The sequence below is a fragment of the Thunnus maccoyii genome, chromosome 18 (genome assembly GCF_910596095.1).
Source record: "Thunnus maccoyii chromosome 18, fThuMac1.1, whole genome shotgun sequence".
In the NCBI taxonomy this organism is placed as follows: domain Eukaryota; kingdom Metazoa; phylum Chordata; class Actinopteri; order Scombriformes; family Scombridae; genus Thunnus; species Thunnus maccoyii.
In genome coordinates, this window is record NC_056550.1 from 1,437,093 (window position 1) to 1,456,566 (window position 19,474).

At 40.3% G+C, this 19,474-nt stretch overlaps 1 protein-coding gene across 1 annotated transcript in view; it reads left to right on the top strand.

The window, feature by feature from the left end:
* The first annotated feature begins 2,526 nt into the window (after nucleotides 1–2,526).
* smg1 (SMG1 nonsense mediated mRNA decay associated PI3K related kinase) overlaps nucleotides 2,527–19,474 on the top strand; it is a 57,205-nt gene continuing 40,257 nt past the window's right edge. Inside the window, exons 1-10 of the mRNA XM_042391735.1 lie at nucleotides 2,527–2,762; nucleotides 6,222–6,370; nucleotides 9,763–9,915; nucleotides 11,172–11,308; nucleotides 12,787–12,845; nucleotides 16,337–16,550; nucleotides 16,874–16,999; nucleotides 17,145–17,217; nucleotides 17,972–18,069; nucleotides 18,757–18,930. Of these exons, the coding sequence (XP_042247669.1) occupies nucleotides 2,686–2,762; nucleotides 6,222–6,370; nucleotides 9,763–9,915; nucleotides 11,172–11,308; nucleotides 12,787–12,845; nucleotides 16,337–16,550; nucleotides 16,874–16,999; nucleotides 17,145–17,217; nucleotides 17,972–18,069; nucleotides 18,757–18,930 (1,260 nt within the window). The 5' untranslated portion in view covers nucleotides 2,527–2,685. The remainder of the gene's footprint in view (nucleotides 2,763–6,221; nucleotides 6,371–9,762; nucleotides 9,916–11,171; nucleotides 11,309–12,786; nucleotides 12,846–16,336; nucleotides 16,551–16,873; nucleotides 17,000–17,144; nucleotides 17,218–17,971; nucleotides 18,070–18,756; nucleotides 18,931–19,474) is intronic.

Genomic DNA, 19,474 nt, shown 5'->3' on the forward strand with positions numbered 1-19,474 from the left:
AAATTGGTCGAGAAGATTAACACAATCTAGATGATTTTACTGCTGTGCCGTGCTTTTTCCATCTTTTCCAGTCAATCCCATGTTTTATCGCTCAGTCTTATTTTAAGCAATTGTATTCAGTTATTATACCCTTCATTTGAAACTATAAAGCCATCAGAATTTATAAAAAAAAAACACCAAAGGATGCAGGTGGTTTTACCCTACGAAACTTTAAAATGTATTATTATGTTTCCTCACTTATCCATTCTTGCATGGTGGAAAAAAAGGCATCCTTTCTACCACAGACTCCTGCCCAGCATGGCAGCTGAGTGTATTTTCATATGAAAAGCATATACAACATAGATACAGGATGATCACAGAGTATGGGAATGCATGACTAGAGGGAGCACTCACTCTTGGTAGGAAAAAGTTTTAAGTGGTTGGTGACTGTCACCTTGGATTCACAGCAGTTACAATGTGTTCTATTGCTGAGTATCTAGACATCCAATGAAATTAAATTCATTTAGAAAAAGTTCCATGATGCTGGTGTTAAATGCTTAGAGGGTGTGAATGAAATGTCAAGATGGAGAGGAAAAGAGGCATGGTTTAAATTGCCAGTGTGAATCCCTGGATAAGCAAGGAAAATATGAACAGAGGAGACTCCATTTCTACCAAGGAGCTCCCAGCAGCTGGCGTGGAGCTGCTTGGGCCACCTGGAAGTCAGCTTATACTGGATTTCTTCCAACATGAATGTGTGAAACTGTAGATAGTTTCTATATTCATTGATTCATTCCATAGGAGGTGGATGTGCTCTGTATAACTGTGACCCATCAGATATGTGAATGTTATGTGCTGAAGTTGGGTTCCCTCTGGTGGTGGCAGGCTGGGAGCCATCCCAAGTCATTTTACCTCTGCTTACAAATTTTATTCTGGTATTATTAGAAATTTGAGATGTCACTCTGAGAAACTGCTGCCACCACACATTAAATGGAATTTCATTTGTGATGCTCAAAGCATAGAAAAATATATTTTAAAAATGCCCAGGTGAATCCAAAGACCATACAACCATAAAATCTGAACTTAATATGTGTTAGGGCACCCTGCGGATTGGTGATGCTTAAAGGTTTATCTTTTTTAGGGGTTTTTCTTTTTCTTGTGTGCCGTGTTAAACATATTCAGAACTTAATCTTATCATTATTTTGATCAAAAGCTTATGATAAAGTAAATTGAAAATTTCAATTTTCAACATTACAAATAATATGTATAATATATATTTTCATCCCAATGGTATAATGTCATCACTAGACAAGGATGCCTGCGCTCTACAATGTTATTTGCTACATTTATCAAACCATGTTGCTTGTGCAATTCAGCAAAGCCTCAACATTAAAGAGTAACATTAAAGTGACCTTGCCGCAGCACTGGTGTATTGGTGTAACCCAGCACACAGTGACATCACAGTAAGGCTGTGTTCAAGCCAACCCTTGCTATGCATGAAAAAACACAGTTCCTTTCTTAATATGAATGAGGCCATTCCAGTGGCTAACCTGGGTGCCAAGGCAGATGGCTCCAGCAAAAAAGTTGAAAAAGGCTAATCTTTTGTCACAATGCAACAGGTTGTCATCTGGCAAGACACTACATTAGCGAATCACATACAATACATGCAAGCGCACATCCCTGGGGGATTACTTTGTAATCAGAATGGAGTATTTCTACCGTTCATGATTGTAGCGAGGAAAGATAAAATAGTTGCCGGCATGAAAACTATCCAGAGCTGTAGAGTCTTGTATCTGAGTATTATACACCATGGTGTAGTGTTTTGGGTGTCGGATAAGCCTTCAAACACTGCTCAGTACTCAGTGGTGATCTAACTGATACATTATAAATCCTTTGAAAGTTTGGTTATGGAGCAGATCATCCTACAAAATACACATTAAACACCTTGTGCATAATCTAAAAATTTGAATCAAATGGCTATCCTGGAACAGAACTTGTTTCTCCATTAAACTCCATCATTCTGGAAGCACATTTTACTGTTATGTACACTGGATCATACACACTTGATATGCTGCAACTTTTAAACCATTCATGTTATTCACCACAATGCCATTCGACTTATAGGACCATGAAAAAAGTCAGATGGTCATCACAAATAACATCTAGAAGGCCCCACCATACCTGTGTTTTAATGCCTCGCTATCTAAGTTGCCAAAATATTTAACTTCCTTAGGTGAATTCAAAGCAACTAACTGTGACACCAGATCACAGGACAGACTTGTTGGTATTACAATAAACCTTAATGGAGCTTGACATGTTTTCCTCACTGATATTTTTCATATTTGTGATAGTTCTGGTTAGTGTGTGTTGTGTATGTATGTGTATGTCTTTCTCTTGCTGTGTTCTTGTGTGTGTTGTAATGTCTCTCTTGCATTAGAGATTTGAATCTCTTGATCTTGATCGGAGACTCCCTCAATTAATAAAGCTTATCTGACGTGGCCAGCCAATAGGGGGCGCTATTAAAAAAGTAAGGGAGATTCTGCTGCTCCCTCAAATTCGAAGAAGGCCGACCAAACACTACCGTAAGCTAGCTATAACAACGATTTGCTAACCGATTTGAGAGACTTGACATAACATAATAGTGAAAAGTAAGCCTGAGGAGAGACACGGTTACCGCTGCCAGCGGGTCATGCAGCTCTCCAAAAGGTAATGAGCCGTAAAGCCTCGGGGTCTCGGCTCAGCGGCGCCCACAAACTGCAGCCACACTGGAATGACTGGCAGCCCAGGTTGGTGCTCTGCTCCGGGGGAGGCTCGTTAATTTAGTCCGGTGACTCTTTGGGCCTACGCTCTGTTGCTTTATGAAGTTGTGGCCACATGGGTGGGAAATACTTGTTTGTCTCTTTGTCATAACATTAAATACTCAGAATTGCCCATATGCAGTCTAGTCGAAACAATAGTTTTGTCATCATCCTGTCACGCAATATACCTCCATGTCAAAGAGTTTTATCCGGGGTTGACTGCTCAGCCCGGCGCTAACGCTAGCTCAGTCTGTTTAGCATTGGTTAGCTAAATATTGCCAGCCTGCTGCTAACGTAGTTAACGTTAACGGCAACTTGACAGCATGCGATGCAAGACACGTTAGCATACAATCATTGCGTCCCATGAGCCCCAGTGATGAATCAAGTGAGTGATTTTTAAATAACCACAGGGTGATTTACATTCACAATGCGCCGAGGTAGTCATATGTGGGCTCCTGTGTTAGTTTAGCTGGTTAGCATTACTACAATACTGTTCGCTCGGGCTAATGTTAGCCAGCTAAGCTAGCTAAAAATGGGAAGACGCCACCCCTCTGTAACGTTATCAACTTCCTAAAGAACTTCCGGATATATTTTTAAAACGTTTTTTACATATAAATGTATGACAGTGTTGGTCTTGTAACTTTTTGAACTTATAATAAACGATTGCAAAGTCGACACAGCAACGAATGAAGCACCAAACTCCTGAGCTAGCACCACTTGTGTCAATGTACCTCATGTCATGACATTTGTAACGTCAGGTGTAAAGTAATCCTTTTTAATTACAACCTAGTTATCAACAGAGCTGGATTGCCAACCAGGCAAAGCGGGCAACTGCTCAGGGCCCCGACCCTCAAGACCCCTTGGGGCCCAAGTTTGCTGTGTGGCAATTCATTTGTGGAATTGTGGATTGATTAAAATTTGGTGGGAACATGCACTTAAGGTGGCTACTGAATCTTTATCAGTGTAGTTATGATACCACATGGCTCATTTTTGTACCCCAGTAAGACTTATAACTACAAACAATATCACAACAAAAAGACGCTTGTAAAATATAGTTTGTTCATCATGTTTTCCTTGGGCATCATGTCTGACACCTTGTCAACCCATTTCATTTTGACTAGCTACTTGCTGGGAGCAGATAGCATTGTCCACTCCACATGCATTGAGTTTACATTCAGTACCACGAAAACTTCAGACACTAAGGGGCGGGCAAAGTCAAGGTAAAATTGGAATCAATACAAAATATCCCTTACACTCCCCAAACCAAGGAGCAATTTAACAAATAGACATTGTGACCCAACATGGATCCCTACAGAAACTGATGTCCTGTGTGGAATCAAACTTTTATCATTTTTATACATGTGTACGATGGCCTTGGTGAGAGTGGACTAAAACTTATGAAATACAATCGTGGGACATGAATGTAGATGGTTTATATACATTTTTTACACACACAGATGCACACAATTAATAACACATACAATAAAAATCCAATGCCACATCCCTGAACTGAAAATACTAAAAGCCTATAATGCTAGGCACAGTAGGTTACTGTGTCAGAGAGGTACCTTCAACTTTGTATGACCAGTATTCATTATTGATATTTTTTTTTTCATTTCTTACTGGCCCTATAAATAAAGAAAAGAACATCTGTCATGAAATAAAACCATTGCAGTCTGTTTTCTTTAGGCTGGTTATCTTTAAAAACAGACATTTGTGGTCTGGATTGAGAGAAATTATAATAAATAACTGATATGGCTATACATTGTCTTATGGTCCCCTGTGATTTAGCTTATTATTAGTCAAGTTCTCTTGCAATACTGGGGCAGAGGTTTATCCTACTTTAACTAGGTGTTTGAACTCTGAACTGTTCTGCCTTCTGGCAGTTTAGTCTGTCAACACGCTGTTTGGCATGAATACATTTAGAATTGACTTGTTGCTGGTTTTGCAAAACTTGCCATTTCAGAGCAGAGTTTTGGCTACATAAACTTTTCACAGCCACGCCAAAGTAAGGCACACGCATTACATTGTTCACGTGTTGCTGTTCCTATGCTTGTACTTTTGCTTGGTTTCTATGCAGATTCGCACATTCCAGTGTACTGCGTGTTGTGTATGAGTTCTTGCTCTTGTATTGCTTTGATTGATTGTGATTGGGGCGGCTCAGGAGGTAATCAGAAGGTCGGTGGTTTGGTCCCTGGCTCCTCCATTCCACATGTTGAAATGTCCTTGGACAAGATACTGAACCCCAAATTGTGAGCGTATTCTGCATTGTAAAAGCACTTTGGATAAAAGAAAGCACTGTATTGCTCCTGATGAGTGGGTTGGCACCTTGCATGGCAGCCTCAGCTGTCAGTTTATGAATGGGTGAATGTTGGCATGTGTCATGAGTGGTCAGTAGACTAGAAAAGTGCTAGGCCTATATATAAATGCAGTCCATTTACCATTTACTATTGTGTATTTTCAGACAGCTGAAAACTGTTTTTACTATGTCGCTGTAGTGAAATTGTCTTAACTGCCAGAGTGTTAATAAAACCAGAATAGTTATTGCTCTTGTGCTACAACGTCCATTTTACATTTTAAATTCAAATATGTTCATGTACGTTGTTAATAACATTATGGTGTATCACAGGCCGGTTCAGCCCCCAGTGTACTGTGCACACACATACACGAGTCATCTAGTTTATCTTCCGTTGAGGGCAAGTGCCTTGTCACATTTTGGATTTTACAATCTCTTGGGGAAGAACAGATAATATGCACGTTTTGCAATACGAAGGTGAAGTATTTTGTCAATACATCATACACCACCATCTAAAGACTATATGTCTGCACTGCATTATCTTACAAAACTTCCAGCAAACTCTGATTGGCCAAAGATGATGTTCATGTTGATGAAGGTATTAGTGTTATAAAGGGTTATACCACTGCTGGAGATATTATGTTAAATACATAATGATTAGTAACAACATCAAGACTTCTAGACAAAACTACCAGGACTTTCCAGCCAGTGGTGGACAGAATTGTATGCTCTTATTTCATTATTCTCATCCCAACTGTAATAGACTTTCAAATTATTGCTACTGCATACTCCTACATTTTTTCTGCTGTATTTGTTTGGTTAGACAGTGACCTTCATCATGACAAGTTAGCTTAACTGCCAGTCTCCTATTGACATCAAGTGGACTGACTATTGAATCAATTTTGAATTGAGAATTGCTTCTATTTTGATTATGAGACTGAAATTAAATCATGAGATTCCAACCTTTTCGATAATGTTTCGAGTTGTGGAGTGAAATAATATTTAACCAATAAGATAACCTTCAAAAACAATAACAGATTTTTCATTAAACACTCCTCCCTACAATTAATTTTGAACATGCTGTGTGAAACCATGCAGTTACTCCAGTTATAAGATTGATCTTTTTTTCATGTGTCTATCCATGAATTCAGAGTTGACAGTGTGTCATCCAGCCAGGACGGCGTGAAGTCCAGAGAGCTTGGTTCAGCAGCGTTGTACGACGTGTTGCCCTCCAGCTGCCCTGACCAGCCAGCGGTGCCCAGCAATGCCTACGCTGCTGCAGATGCACTCCAGGAAGAGGGTGAGGAACCTTTTGGTCAAGCTGAATTTCTTAATAAACATGTCAAGTTTGTTCTGACATTGGGTCAATACATTTTGGTACTGTTAATGGACTAATCACCCCTAAATCATGTCACAATCAGCACTGTTTAAGAACGTAAAAGTTTAAGTACCTTGTTTTGGGCTTTTAATTAAAAAATTGGAATTATTGGATTTCTAAATGTTATGATGAGGATTTTAAAACTGCAGTTTAGACCTTGAGTAGTTGAAGACCTCAGAAAACTTTGGTTGATCACTTTTAATTGAGTAACCAGATGATGTCCAAACACAATGAATGAAAATTAAATCCTTTTCAGACATGGAGATACATGACATCACCGACTTCATTGTTTTTCAGACAGAGTTGTCCTTCACCTTAATGTCCCTCAGGATTGTATTTAGAAATGACAGGAGCATTACAGAAGGAGTCACAATATTTGTGTGATATTTGGCACCTGCTGTATGAGATAGAGCACTGTCACTCCTCTGAACAGCAGCAAGTTAAAGGAAGAGCTCTCTTAGTTCTCTCATAGGCTGCATCACTGATGTTTTTTAAAATGTATTCTGCCATTGAAGCCTTAATTAATGACCATCATGAGCTTGAGGTACACTAGCCTCCTCTTCTCACACTCAATCCACTGATGAATTCTCATGTAATTTGTAATTTATTAAGAGTTCATACAGCTCACATGCTGTATGCAGGGTGTTTTCATTGTTAATCATTCATAATTTCAAAAAATGTCAAGAGGTGGTGTGCCCAGCACCATGAGGGTACAAATGAAAAATTAAGAAACAGAACGAGACATGAATTTATATTGAAATTTGTGCTGCTGCAGGCTTTACATTAATTTGACGGCATTCTTGTTGACTTGTGTTGTGTTGGAAGTGTGACAGAAACGTTACAGATCTGACCTTATAACATGCCATTGTGTCTTTTTTCATTAACTTGTTTACAGAAATGAGACCAACGTGTAAAGTTGCCATCACATTTATGAAACAAGATTTATTTATTTATTTATTTATGGAATGGAACAGTGTGCAGTTTGAAACATTAAAGATGCACTGCACCAGAGTTAGCTTGAAGCTAATTTGCATCTGTAAAAAAAAACAACAACAAACAAACAAAAAAGAACACACCATACAAAATACAAAACTACACACAGCACATCACATACACCCACAATGTCAATCAGAAATAATGTAAACTTAACTCAGCTGTGTGACTCAGTGGTCACACAGCTGATTGGTCTTTAGTAGATTTTTTAATTTGGCCTTGATTGTATTGATTGAACTACAGTTCTTCATATCATCAGGTAGGGCATTCTACTGAGTTGTGGCTTTCACAGAGAAAGCTGACTGCCCAAATGCAGTGCGACGAAATGGTATGGTACAATCTTGTATAGAGGATATTCTGGAGGATCAAATAGAACTTACTGAGCAAGTGTACACAAAGTCACATAGTGGAAGAGGGGCCAAACCATTTAAACCAGAATAATCTAAGATTCTCAAAGCTCAGTAAATTGTATTTCTCCAGTACCCTACAGTGATGGAAATGCATTGGCTTTTTGTCCAGAGTTCTTAAAGTTTGTTTGTATAAGGACTAGAGAAGTCTTATGGCTGTTTCTCCAGCCTGCCCCCAACATGTGATGTAATAAGACATATGGGAAAGAATCATAGCATGCATAAATATCTTGGCTGCGTCCAAAGAGAGACAGTTTTTAATGTCTAAAATTTGCTTTGTACTTTATGGTTTTAACCGCTTTTTTAACATGTTTCAACTTAAACACATTGTCTCCTATTAGATAAATATGAAGACATCCATGCCAGTGCTCTAGATGAGAAGATAAATTTAGAGATTCAAATTTAAAACATCATGATTGACTGTATCGAATGCTTTACGCAGATCTAAAAACACAGTTCCAACTCCTCCTCCTTTGTCAAGTCTCAATTTAATTTGCTCTATTAAGTGCAAGGTAGCAGTTTCGGTGGAATTATTTGCTCTAAAGCCAAACTGCATACAATGTAGACCAAAATTACTTGTATTAAGAAATGTCGTCAGTTGTTTAATGACAACTTTCTCAGCAACCTTTGAGAGTACTGGCAGTATACTTATTGGTCTGTAGTTACTGGCTTCAAGGCGGTCTCCAGATTTAAAAATAGGCGTGACAATCGCACATTTCCAGTCATCAGGAAAGGAGCTGTTTTTAAAAGACAAGTCAATTAAATGAGCAATAATAATATCTAATAAATAATATCTTTGTGTGATTTGACAAACATGATGTCAAATTGGAAAGCATCTCTGCTTTTGGAGCTTTTTAAGGAGCTGATGATTTTGCATTTGTCCCAAGCCCAATCACTCGGTGTCCCAGTTGTTTTCCATCAATGTTGATCGCTCTGGCCAGACAGACACATACATGCAATACAGCAATGAGTACCAACAGTAGTCCAAAAAGCACTCCATGAAACACAGCCCAGGTGTTTTTGCTGATGAAACACTGCATTGAACTAGTCCTATGTAGCAATCTCATCCAGGATCCCAGTGGCCAGAGGGTAGAAGCTCCTCTTAAGCCCCTCAGCACCGGCCCAGTGCAGCTGGAACATCCTCTCAACCTCAGCAAGGAGAAAAGGCTGCCATCCAGGCGGTTAGGAACCCCAGAAGATCCATGTGATGTTTATGTTTGGAAACCTGGACTGGTCTTGTAGCAGAGTCAGCAGGGGGATGAGCTTACCATCTCCCCATCCCGATGAGTGACCCCCAGTCATATGCCATTGCTTCTTGAGTCCAGGGTGCATAGAGAGGCTCCAGCATGCATGGATTACATTACCAGCAAGGATCCTTTAAGTTTTGTTTTTGTTTTTACAAAAAGAAAAAAACCTCTTCTGTTAGCTTCTTTAATGCTTTATCTCCTTTGGAATATTAGTAACAGCAGTTAGCAGTTGACAGCTAGCTAGTTGTTTTGATTTGAAAAATATATTCAAAGATGATGTATTCTCTTCTGTTCTTGCTGATCAATGCTATTACTTCTTCTATAGGGTCCTTTCTGAAGATTCTTTAGTGTTAATTTGCAAAATGTTCCCTCTTTTTTGGGTCCAAGTTTGAGATGTAATCAGGAGCTCGCTCCCAGTGCAGCCACTCCTCCGGAATCCGAAAGATGGATCAAGAGAAAGATGAATGAAGTTGCTCAATAGAATTGCTCTACCATAATTATCCACCAGTAGAGGCAGGGGATAAGCAGTCTGTCTCCCTATGTCAATTATGCATAAAATAAATACTCTTAAAGCTCCTGTTTGCTTTGTGTTGTCAGAAATGCTCTTATTTGCTTAGGCTTTCTTTGTAATAAATTGCTCTAAGCCAACATGTTTTGTTTCCTTCAGGTGGATATGAAGCTGGTCAAGGTGTCTGTGATACTACGTTTGGTTGGAAGTCGCTGGGGCAAGAGTTGAGGCCCAATGACGTGACAGCGGATTTGACTCCTTTTCAGCATGGAAACCGTGCTTTAGCTTCAAAGGACATGAGGAAATCGCAGGGTGAGCTCTCCAACAAGATATAATACATTTAGTGACAACAGCAATAGCTGTGGTACTGGTTCATATCATGAAGGATTTAATTTGTGAAGTATCAGCTACTCTCAAGTACACAGGCTGTTCTTACTGATAGACTACATTTGTATGGGCTGCAGCTCTCTATCAATGTAACAAACACATTTGTTACAGCCTCAAATAATGGACTCAGTGTTAATACTAGCAGCCACCTGGGGAATAAAGGGTTGTACACACCAAGAATGATAACGATGTGAACATCCACAAATATGAACGATAACGTTTTGTAAACAGTGGCGGCAAGCACGCGCTGCATGCTCAACTGTGTCGGCAGCTTAGGAAAATGGATGTTGATGACCTGTTACTGCTTTACGTTGCTCAGAGAAAGAAAAAGAAAACCAGAAGGATATGGGTTGGAAAACGGGTGGTGATTTAGTGTGTTGCTCAGAAGTATTTTAGGACTCTAGTTGCTGTGATGTTCCAGTATTTACAAACCAAACTGGACCGACCAACGGTAGCAGACGCTGAAGCATGATGTGCAAAAGTGCACAGATCACCAGCTTCTATTGCGCTGTGGCTGGGACACACGGTATGAGCATGGATCTGAAACCTAAAGGGGTCACTAATGTTGTAGTTTTTTAGATTATAATGGAGTACAAAGTTCCAGCATCATTGTATAATTAAGAGAGACAACCTATCTAAACCTATCATTCTGCTCCAATTTACAGTGTGTCAGTCTGTGGTGAGAAAAGAGGAAAACCATATTAATATAAATAAAGTCATCAGTCAGTTTCTAGAATTAAGATGATATAGGTATGGAGGTTTGAAAGTTTTGCTGGGAATTTCAGACTAGATGGAGATTTTGTGGTGCTGTATGGTTGGTTTAGGGATTGGATTTTGATTGGCTGTCAGCATTTCTATCCTTACTCTGAAAGTGATCCCAATGATATCGTTCACCACTGTTGTTGTCGTTATAGTTGTTGTGTGGATTCCGCCATACACTCGATTTGGAACGATTTTTAAAACTATATATTTATAGTTATTGTTATAGTTAACGTACTTGGTGTGGACTGCCCCTAACAGTGCAAACAAAAAAGGGTCATGTCATAAAAAATCAACCAAAAATGCGATAGCCATGGCAGCAAATACATTATTGTCGGCAGGGCAAGATAATAATAATCCAAATTAGCATTTATAACCACACTAGTATCTGTTGTTACTGACATGCAAAGATATTCTTGCAGACAGAGGGATGCCTCACTCAGACGAGTCTCGGTTGGCCAACCTCCTGCGCAGAGTCTCCAGGGAGGATGATCGCGACCGCAGACTGGCCACCCTCAAACAGCTGAAGGAATTCATCAGCCACGGCGAGAGCAAAGTGGTCAGTAAGACTGTATATAGATGATCATCCTGTCAGATTCCCTCAAACCCTAGTGAATTGTGTTAAATGTGTTCCTCCCTCTTCTCCTCAGTTTCACATTTTAGATATTAATATATAAAATCAACAGACACTTGCTATCTCTTACGTATGATACGCTGTCAGGTCCAGGTCCATCCAGCTCCACTTCTTGTTTGTTTCAAAGGCTTTTTGTGTTCAGCCTGGCTCTGAAAACATGCTGAGTTGAATTAAAGGATAGGTTAAGAATTTTTCAAGTGTCTCTTAAAACAACTGTCAAGTGTCCATATGAACAGTGAAAGAGGTTTCCTCGCTGTAATCATTCCTCCTTTTCATACCAACTATTTAAAGATCCCCTTCAAATGTGCTTTCAATGAAATGTGTGAAATGTAATTGGAAGATTGGCGGTTGAATTCCTGGCTCCTCCAGTCTGCATGTCGAAGTGTTCTTGGGCAAGATACTGAACTCCAAATTGCCTCCGATAGCTGTGCCATCAGTGTGTGAATGAGTTTGTTCCTACTGATGTGCAGGTTGGAAACTTGCATGTCAGCCCCAGCCATCAGTTTATGAATGGCTGAATATGACTTGTAGTGTAAAAGCACTTTGAGTGGTCAGAAGAAAGGCTAAAAAGGCATGCAGTCCATTTTTACCATTTAAGTGATGGAGGCCAAAATCCACAGTGTGTCCACACAGTCATTTTGTGCAAAAATGTATTTAAAAGTTGATGTGAAGCTTCTATTCAGCTTCAGCAGTCTGAGTTAGTCATATCAAGTGGATATCTGACACATTTACAGTCTTTTTAGCATCAAATTCCCTCTTTGTGTTTCCTCAGACAGTGTTTCCCTGTTGAGCTGTGGTGGAAGTATAGTAACAAAAAGAGGAACTTTGGCACTAAAAAGACTGTAACGTTGAAAGATATCTACTTGATTTGACTCATTTGGACGCTGAAGCTTCATATTAGCTTCAGATAAACTTTTAAATACATTTTTGCACAGAAGGAGGACTGTGGATTTTGTCCCCCATCACTTCCATTGTAAGTGCATTATGAAGAGATCTTCTAATAGACAGTATGAACAGGAGGAATGATTACAGCACGAAAAACCTATTTCAGTGTTCATTTGGGCTCCTGACTGTTGTTTTAAGACAGACTTGAAAGATTGTGAACCTGTCTTTTAAGGGAAGTTGGAGCATTCCACTGTTTAGCCATAAAAACCTTTCTGTTTGTTTGTTGTTTGTGTATATGTTGAGGATTGTTGTCTCCTGCATCTAAAATTGGGGGAAAGTGCATAAAACTGTCCTGAGTCCTACAATGTTGACTGTGAATACCTTCATATGCCCTTAAAGCTGAAAGTCAGCATTTAAACTTAATAGTTGTTGTTTCATCTCAAATGAAATATGTTGAAATGGAGCCAACACAGCGACAACACATCACTCACTTCATACTTTGTATTTCTCTCCTATAGACCCTGGTTAAACAGTTGGACACCATCCTTAGCACCTTGAATGACATTTTGAATGAGAGGTAAGAGGAAGTTGTACTGTGCACTAGTGTTTTTGTGGGTTCAGAACTTCCACAATCATGTCATACTGGACATACTGGATGGAAGTGTCGTCATGCCCAGCTAGGTCAACAATCCACAAAATAGATAGTCACATTAATACAAAAACTCTTCTGGAGAAATGTAAAGGCCTGTCTCATGGCAGGTGTTCTTGGATCACTTTTCTATCCTTTTGATGTCTGAACTGGGTCGTTCAAGAGTGAGCAGTGTAGTTAACATTAGAAAGCACATTAAGCCTTTATGTTGGAACATACAGGATACTTGGAATGTACCGTATATCATCACACAAAGGCATACAGACATGTTGACATCTAAAATAACAAAAATCATGAACACTGCCGTTAGGGCTGCTCGATTATGGTAAAAATCATAATCACAATTATTTTGGTCAATACTGAAATCAGTTATTTAACACAATTACTCATTGACCTTAAAAACATCATGCATTTATTGAACTTTAAAAAAAACTGAGATAAATGAATTACCACTACGATAATAAACATAAAGTAAAATGATCACCTTTCTGACAATGTCAAAAAGGTTGTATTGGATTGCATTAGATTGCACAGGTATACCTAAAAAAGAATGGGGTAAAGAAATCTAAATAAATAAATAAGATCAGCTGTTTTGTAATGTACTTTCACAACCTACTGAAAACTACTAAACATATAATATATAAAAATCAATGAGACCAAAATAAGAGAGAGCTCTGCTCTGCCTGTTGTCTCTCACTGTGCTGCTATGACACATGATGCATGGCATTAATAAGACAAATTTGTGAAATTCATTGTGAAATGGAATGCGGCACAATAATCGTTTTATCTGGATTGTCTTGTTTTCATAATCGTTGGAAGCCAAAATTGTAATTGAAAATAAAATTCAATTAATCGCCCAATCCTAACTGCTGTCGTGCTTCGTCAAGCGTGACATTTCAGCCGGCCACAGGTGAGCACAACAGTGTAGTTGACATAATGTAACGTAGTTAATAGGAAATACTAAACAATAAGATAAACAACAAGAATTATCAGAAGGGGATGTCAAATCAAAATGAAGCAAACTTAACATAACGTTAGCCCTGGTTCTCTGTGTGGATCCAAACGGAGCCTCCTTCCTGACTGCATCACTGTTGTGCCAACAATAAGGTACAGCACACCCTCGAGTGTAATATTGCAATTATACAACATTTACCAACAAATAAAAGATAGAAAGAAAATGTATTCATATTGTGTGGCAGTTTGCTCTAAAAATGAAAAACTTTTTGCTTGTGTTATCTCCGTTTACGTGGAAATACTTGGGATACGACTAATACCTGGAAAACAATCACTCACATCAGTAGACTCCTACGTAATGAAGCCTAGTTTACTACTCCAGCAAGTAGGTCGACCCTTAGTAACGTCCTAGCAACAGAGAAGATTTCTAGTCCCTGTTGAGTCAGCTAGCCAACTTCAGCTAATGCTTTTTAGAGATTGTGGGATTTCCAAAACTGAATAAATACCTCACATATAAACACAAAACTGCTTTGCTAGCTTAATCTTCTTGTAATTAAGATATCCGCTGGAAAAAAAAAATTTCCATGGACAGATTTAGCTACTATGTTTGCAAACTTCACCGACATTTTTAAGCTAGTAGCGCCGTGTCACTGACTCACTAACACAGCTGATGGAGGATGCCAGAGTGGGAGCTGAGATAGACTCTCAACTGAAGGGAAGTTTTGCTGTGTATGGCGGCGCCGGGTATCGATAACGAATGGAGAAGTGTTTTTCAGTGAGTGTGTGCATGTGTAACTCGTCCCACAGTCTCAAGAGTTCAATCAACTCGGTAAAGGGTCCGTTTTGTTTTCCCCACAACCCCTTATCAGTTCAATTCAGTTCAATCCAGTTTCACAAACTTAAAACTCCGCTCTGGGCACTCTGCACACATCTCTGGCGCCACCTCTGCCCTCATGTTAGCATTGCACACAGCGTTGCTTATCAGGCGCTCTGCTTGCTGCACAGAGGTCTCCTCCTCTCATGCGTGTTTGACGTTGAGGAGCATGGATTTAACTAGCGGAGGTGTTTTTGCCGGTGGTAACATTATTAGTGTTAAGTTAGCATTAGTGCTGGGTGTCCCACTGAAATGACCTAGTACCAAGTAGTATTGAAACGTCTTCAGTCAAACAATATCTGCATTTGATCCTTTTTGTACCTCGAACCAGAAAAGAACGACTATTTCTTGTTATTGTAATTGGATCTGCTCACAGCCAATCACTGCAAGCATTCTTTGATTTAATTCGACATGTGATTGGCCCACTGCCACAGCAGCTACAACCAAATTTTGTACAGTTATTTAGTAAATATTCCAATATTTTGAACAATTTCAAAATGTATTTGTGTCAAAAAAAAAGAGCTGCAATGGCAGAGTGGCACTGTTCCTGTACCCTTCTGAGTGATCACCTTTATCCTATGATGAAACATTTCTATCCTGATGGGAGTGGTCTCTTCCAGGACGACAGTGTCCCAATTCATAGGGCACGAGGGGCCACTGAATAGTTTGAGTATGAAAATGGTGTGAATCATATTTTATGGCCTTCGCAGTCACCAGATTTCAACCCTGATGAATGTCACCTGTTCATGAGGAGGTGCACGTTTGTGAGATCTGCTCATTAGCATAACCAACGCCCCTCAAGATGTCCACATAAGGCTCCATGTTCCGCTCAGTCTGTTGGCAAGTTTGATTGACCAAAGTGTTACCAAAGAGTAAAAGAATTTCACACTGCGGATCTTCAAGCACTGCTGTCAGAAATTGGCAGACAAAAACATGATATGTTAGGAGTGTCACTCAGTAGGGGACCTGAAACAATTAGAAAATATGAATACAACAACGTGTCATCAGAGCAGCACTGTACTGTGATAGAAATACAGAGGGAATGCTTTGACATGAAGTCAGATGCTAAAAACATTTTCTAAAGCAAAGCACTTGTAATGGGAGGCGGTCATATGACAGTCACAGAGATATTAGAGGGGAGAATATTACATTAGGTGATGTTACACTGTCAGTTGCACAAGATGATACAAGACGGAGACCTGCAGAGAGGCGCAGAGGCAGCCGTCACAGCTACTACTGAAATGTAGAAGTTACTGCACCAAATTATGCCAATAAAATCTAAAAACACTCGATTTTGGTAAATTTAAACTGCAAGTTCATAAAACATTATAATTCTCACTCAAACAAGTGTTTGACTTAAAAGAAATACTGTGAAGAAGGCAGAGACTATGTAGTCAGGACTCATATGACAGGCCTGGACCAGTCGTAAATTCTGTTCACACTGAGAGAAAATTGATGAACGCCGCAAATATTCTTAAATGGCTCATACGTGCTTCTTAAGAATGAATCTGTTGGTATGAGTGGTTCTTGCATGAAGCCCTGTTCTTCTTCTCCCATCTAACATGTGCTCTTCTCTCGTTGATGTGTGTAGCAGTAAGCTGCTGTGGGAATTGCGTCAGGATGCGGCAGCCTGCCTGGGTCTCCTCTGCACAGTGCTCAGCTACGAGGCCGAGCGCATCTTCAAGTGGCTCTTCAGCAAGTTAACTTCAAGCAGTCGCGACGAGGTGAAGCTGTTGTACCTGGTGGCAGCGCAACGCGCTTTGGAGGCCGCCGGGGAGAGAAAGGCCTTTTCACACGTCATGCAGGTAACCACACACACAGGCTTTGGACTGGGCTCTGTTCCATAAGCGTTCTCTAAAGACAGTGCTAACCCCAAAACTTGGCCACACAGGAGGCGTTTCAGCTGCATTTTCCAGTTGCCTCTCTCACATGGGCTGATGGAACAGATGTGCTTCTATTTGAATCAATACAGCTGTCTATTTTCTTTCCATTTTACATGTCTAACGATGATTGTGTCTTGGCCATTTACATCATGGTAGTACAGAAGTGGGAAATGTTTACCAGCTGGTCCTAGGCAAGGGCCTGGCAGGTGGATGGTTGACTGGACTGAGTGTTTTGTGTGTTTCAGCTGGTGATGAGCAACCTGCAGTCCATCTTGGAGAATGTAGACACACCAGAGCTGCTTTGTCAAAGTGTGAAGTGTATTCTTCAGGTGGCTCGCTGCTACCCTCATGTGTTCAGCACCAACTTCAGGGTGAGTATCAGCTTTGATTGTTAGCAATTAAGGTCAGATAATATAAGAAAAAATATATATCACTGAAAATAATTTTCCATTAACATCTGCAGCATCTTAGCTTTTGTCACCTCTATGTCCTTGGATGTTTGCTGTTTTTCCACAGGACACAGTGGACATCTTGGTGGGCTGGCACATTGACCACACACAGAAGCAGTCCCTCACTCAGCAAGTCTCAGGTCAGTGAGATTTCTTTTGGAACTTGAGGATTTTCAAAGCTTTGTCTGTCAAAAAGTTACAGATGTGGGGGGGAAGTATCCGCAGTAACAAGTCCTCCTTTCAACACTTTCTGCTGGTAACAAAATGTGACATTTGACGTTTGTGTTTACCACATGCCATGAAATTTGTCAAACCTGTTTAGGGCTATCGCAGTGAAGGAATTTCCAGTGATTCAGGGTGGCTTTTTTTTTTTTTTGAGAAAATCATCATTTAAATCATGTGGCAGGAAACAACGTTGGTCCACAGCCGAGTCCACTTTACCTCGCATGTTAAATGGCAACCTGCTCAGCCATGCGGTGACCCGGGAGAGTTTAAACATATAACTGAGACAAAATATTCATACAGACCCTCAGTCAGGTCACCCTGAGCCCAGTTAGCTGGCACTCCGCATGCCACACACTGTGCATGGTGGGCGGGATCCTCCAGAGTTGCCGGACCGGACCAGGGGAGCCCCCGAACATTGGCACACATTGAAGTGTAAAACAAGAAGGCCTAGCCTCATGAAAAAAAGAAAAAACGTGAACATAGCACGGTTGTGGCAGTTGCTTACCATCCACTTTGGTTGGCTTGTCTATAGCGCAGTATTGCAATATTGCAGTTATTGTGACAGACCTAAACCTGTTTATTCCTCTGCCTGTCTGTGACAATTGCATTTAAAAGCAACATGACATACCTGTGCTTTTCTGTCACTCTGCTCTTTCTGTGTGTGTTTAGGTTGGTTACAGAGTCTGGAGCAGTTCTGGGTGGCAGACCTGACCTTCTCCACAACCCTGCTGGGACAGTTCTTGGAGGATATGGAAGCATATGCAGAGGTGAGCTTAAAGCATGCTGCCCAAGCCACAGTGAGCTTCCCTATAGCCACGCTCTAATACCAGTTACTGTATGCTCATCAAGTATCAAGAAGAAATATTTACAGAGGCTGGGATTGTGTATTGGGACAAAATTTCAAATGAAATATCTTTTCAGTCATTTTAATCAAGAAAAAGAAAAAAAAATCTGTAGTTTTCATGAGTGCCTGAGTGTCATGATGACTGCAGGGTTTTCCCTGGATTTTTTGAGACAAAGGTGGCAAAGGCAGGAGAACGTCAATGTTGCGATGTATACAGTTTGTGTGTGTAGTCACGCACCTTTTAGAGTGTTGTGCACTTCAGTGAAAAAAATCACGGTTTGACAGATGAAAGTGTCCATTGGGATTTAAATTTTATTCCTAGATGGAACAAAAAGATGCTGGTAACTGGTGGAATTACAAGGTAACTCTAGCATGTAGGCATTAAGCTCTTGAGCACTCGAGTTCCATCAACATCACATGCCGAAACTTTCAACAAAGTTGTTTGAGTTAGATAAGCAGGGAAAACCCTGGACTGTAAACAAAGGAAGCAGAAAATCTTGTTAAAACAGTATACTCTTCTCAGAATGATTAAATGTGACAGTAAACACTGCAATATAGAACTGATAAGCGCTTCTGTCAAAAAAACGGACTGACTCTGTGCTCTGTTTAGGATCTGAGCCACGTCGTGTCAGGCGATGCGCCGGATGAAGATATCCCCCCTCCCTCAGTGTCACTGCCAAAGCTGGCAGCTCTGCTGAGGGTCTTCAGTACAGTGGTTCGCAGCATCGGAGAGCGCTTCAGCCCCATCAGAGGACCACCCATCACAGAGGTCTACGTCACAGATGTAAGAGCCACACCCAGGAAAACCTTGTTTGAGGGCTGAGCTGTGTGATAAAAGATACACTGAAAAGTAAATCCAGTCAACTCATTAGAGAATACTAGTGCAGTGCCCGTTCAAAAACATGCCTGTTCTCCCATCCTCTAAACGCCTCTCAAGCATACTATCAGTAGACATGTAGGCTATTGGTAGACAATTTACCAATGCTCCCTAAACGCCTTACATGCAGAATATCTGAGACTACAATTTTGAGTTGAGCTGAAGTTGATCTGATGAAATGTAATGATGTCTTGAACATACATACACATTTCCTGTGCGTGAGGAACAGGAATAGAGATGAACTCTTCTCTATCTTATCACTACGGGTGTAATCCCACCTCTGACCATAATGTGGGTTGCAATAGCAGAGTGGCGCTGTCCGTATTTCTGCTTGTTGAATCCACATGCAGAAGAAGAAGCAGAAGCAACGTTGTTTATGAGGTATTTTTATATATTTCTGAACGTGCCTGAGACATCAAGCAGTAAGTCTTGAACATACAAGCCAAGTTTC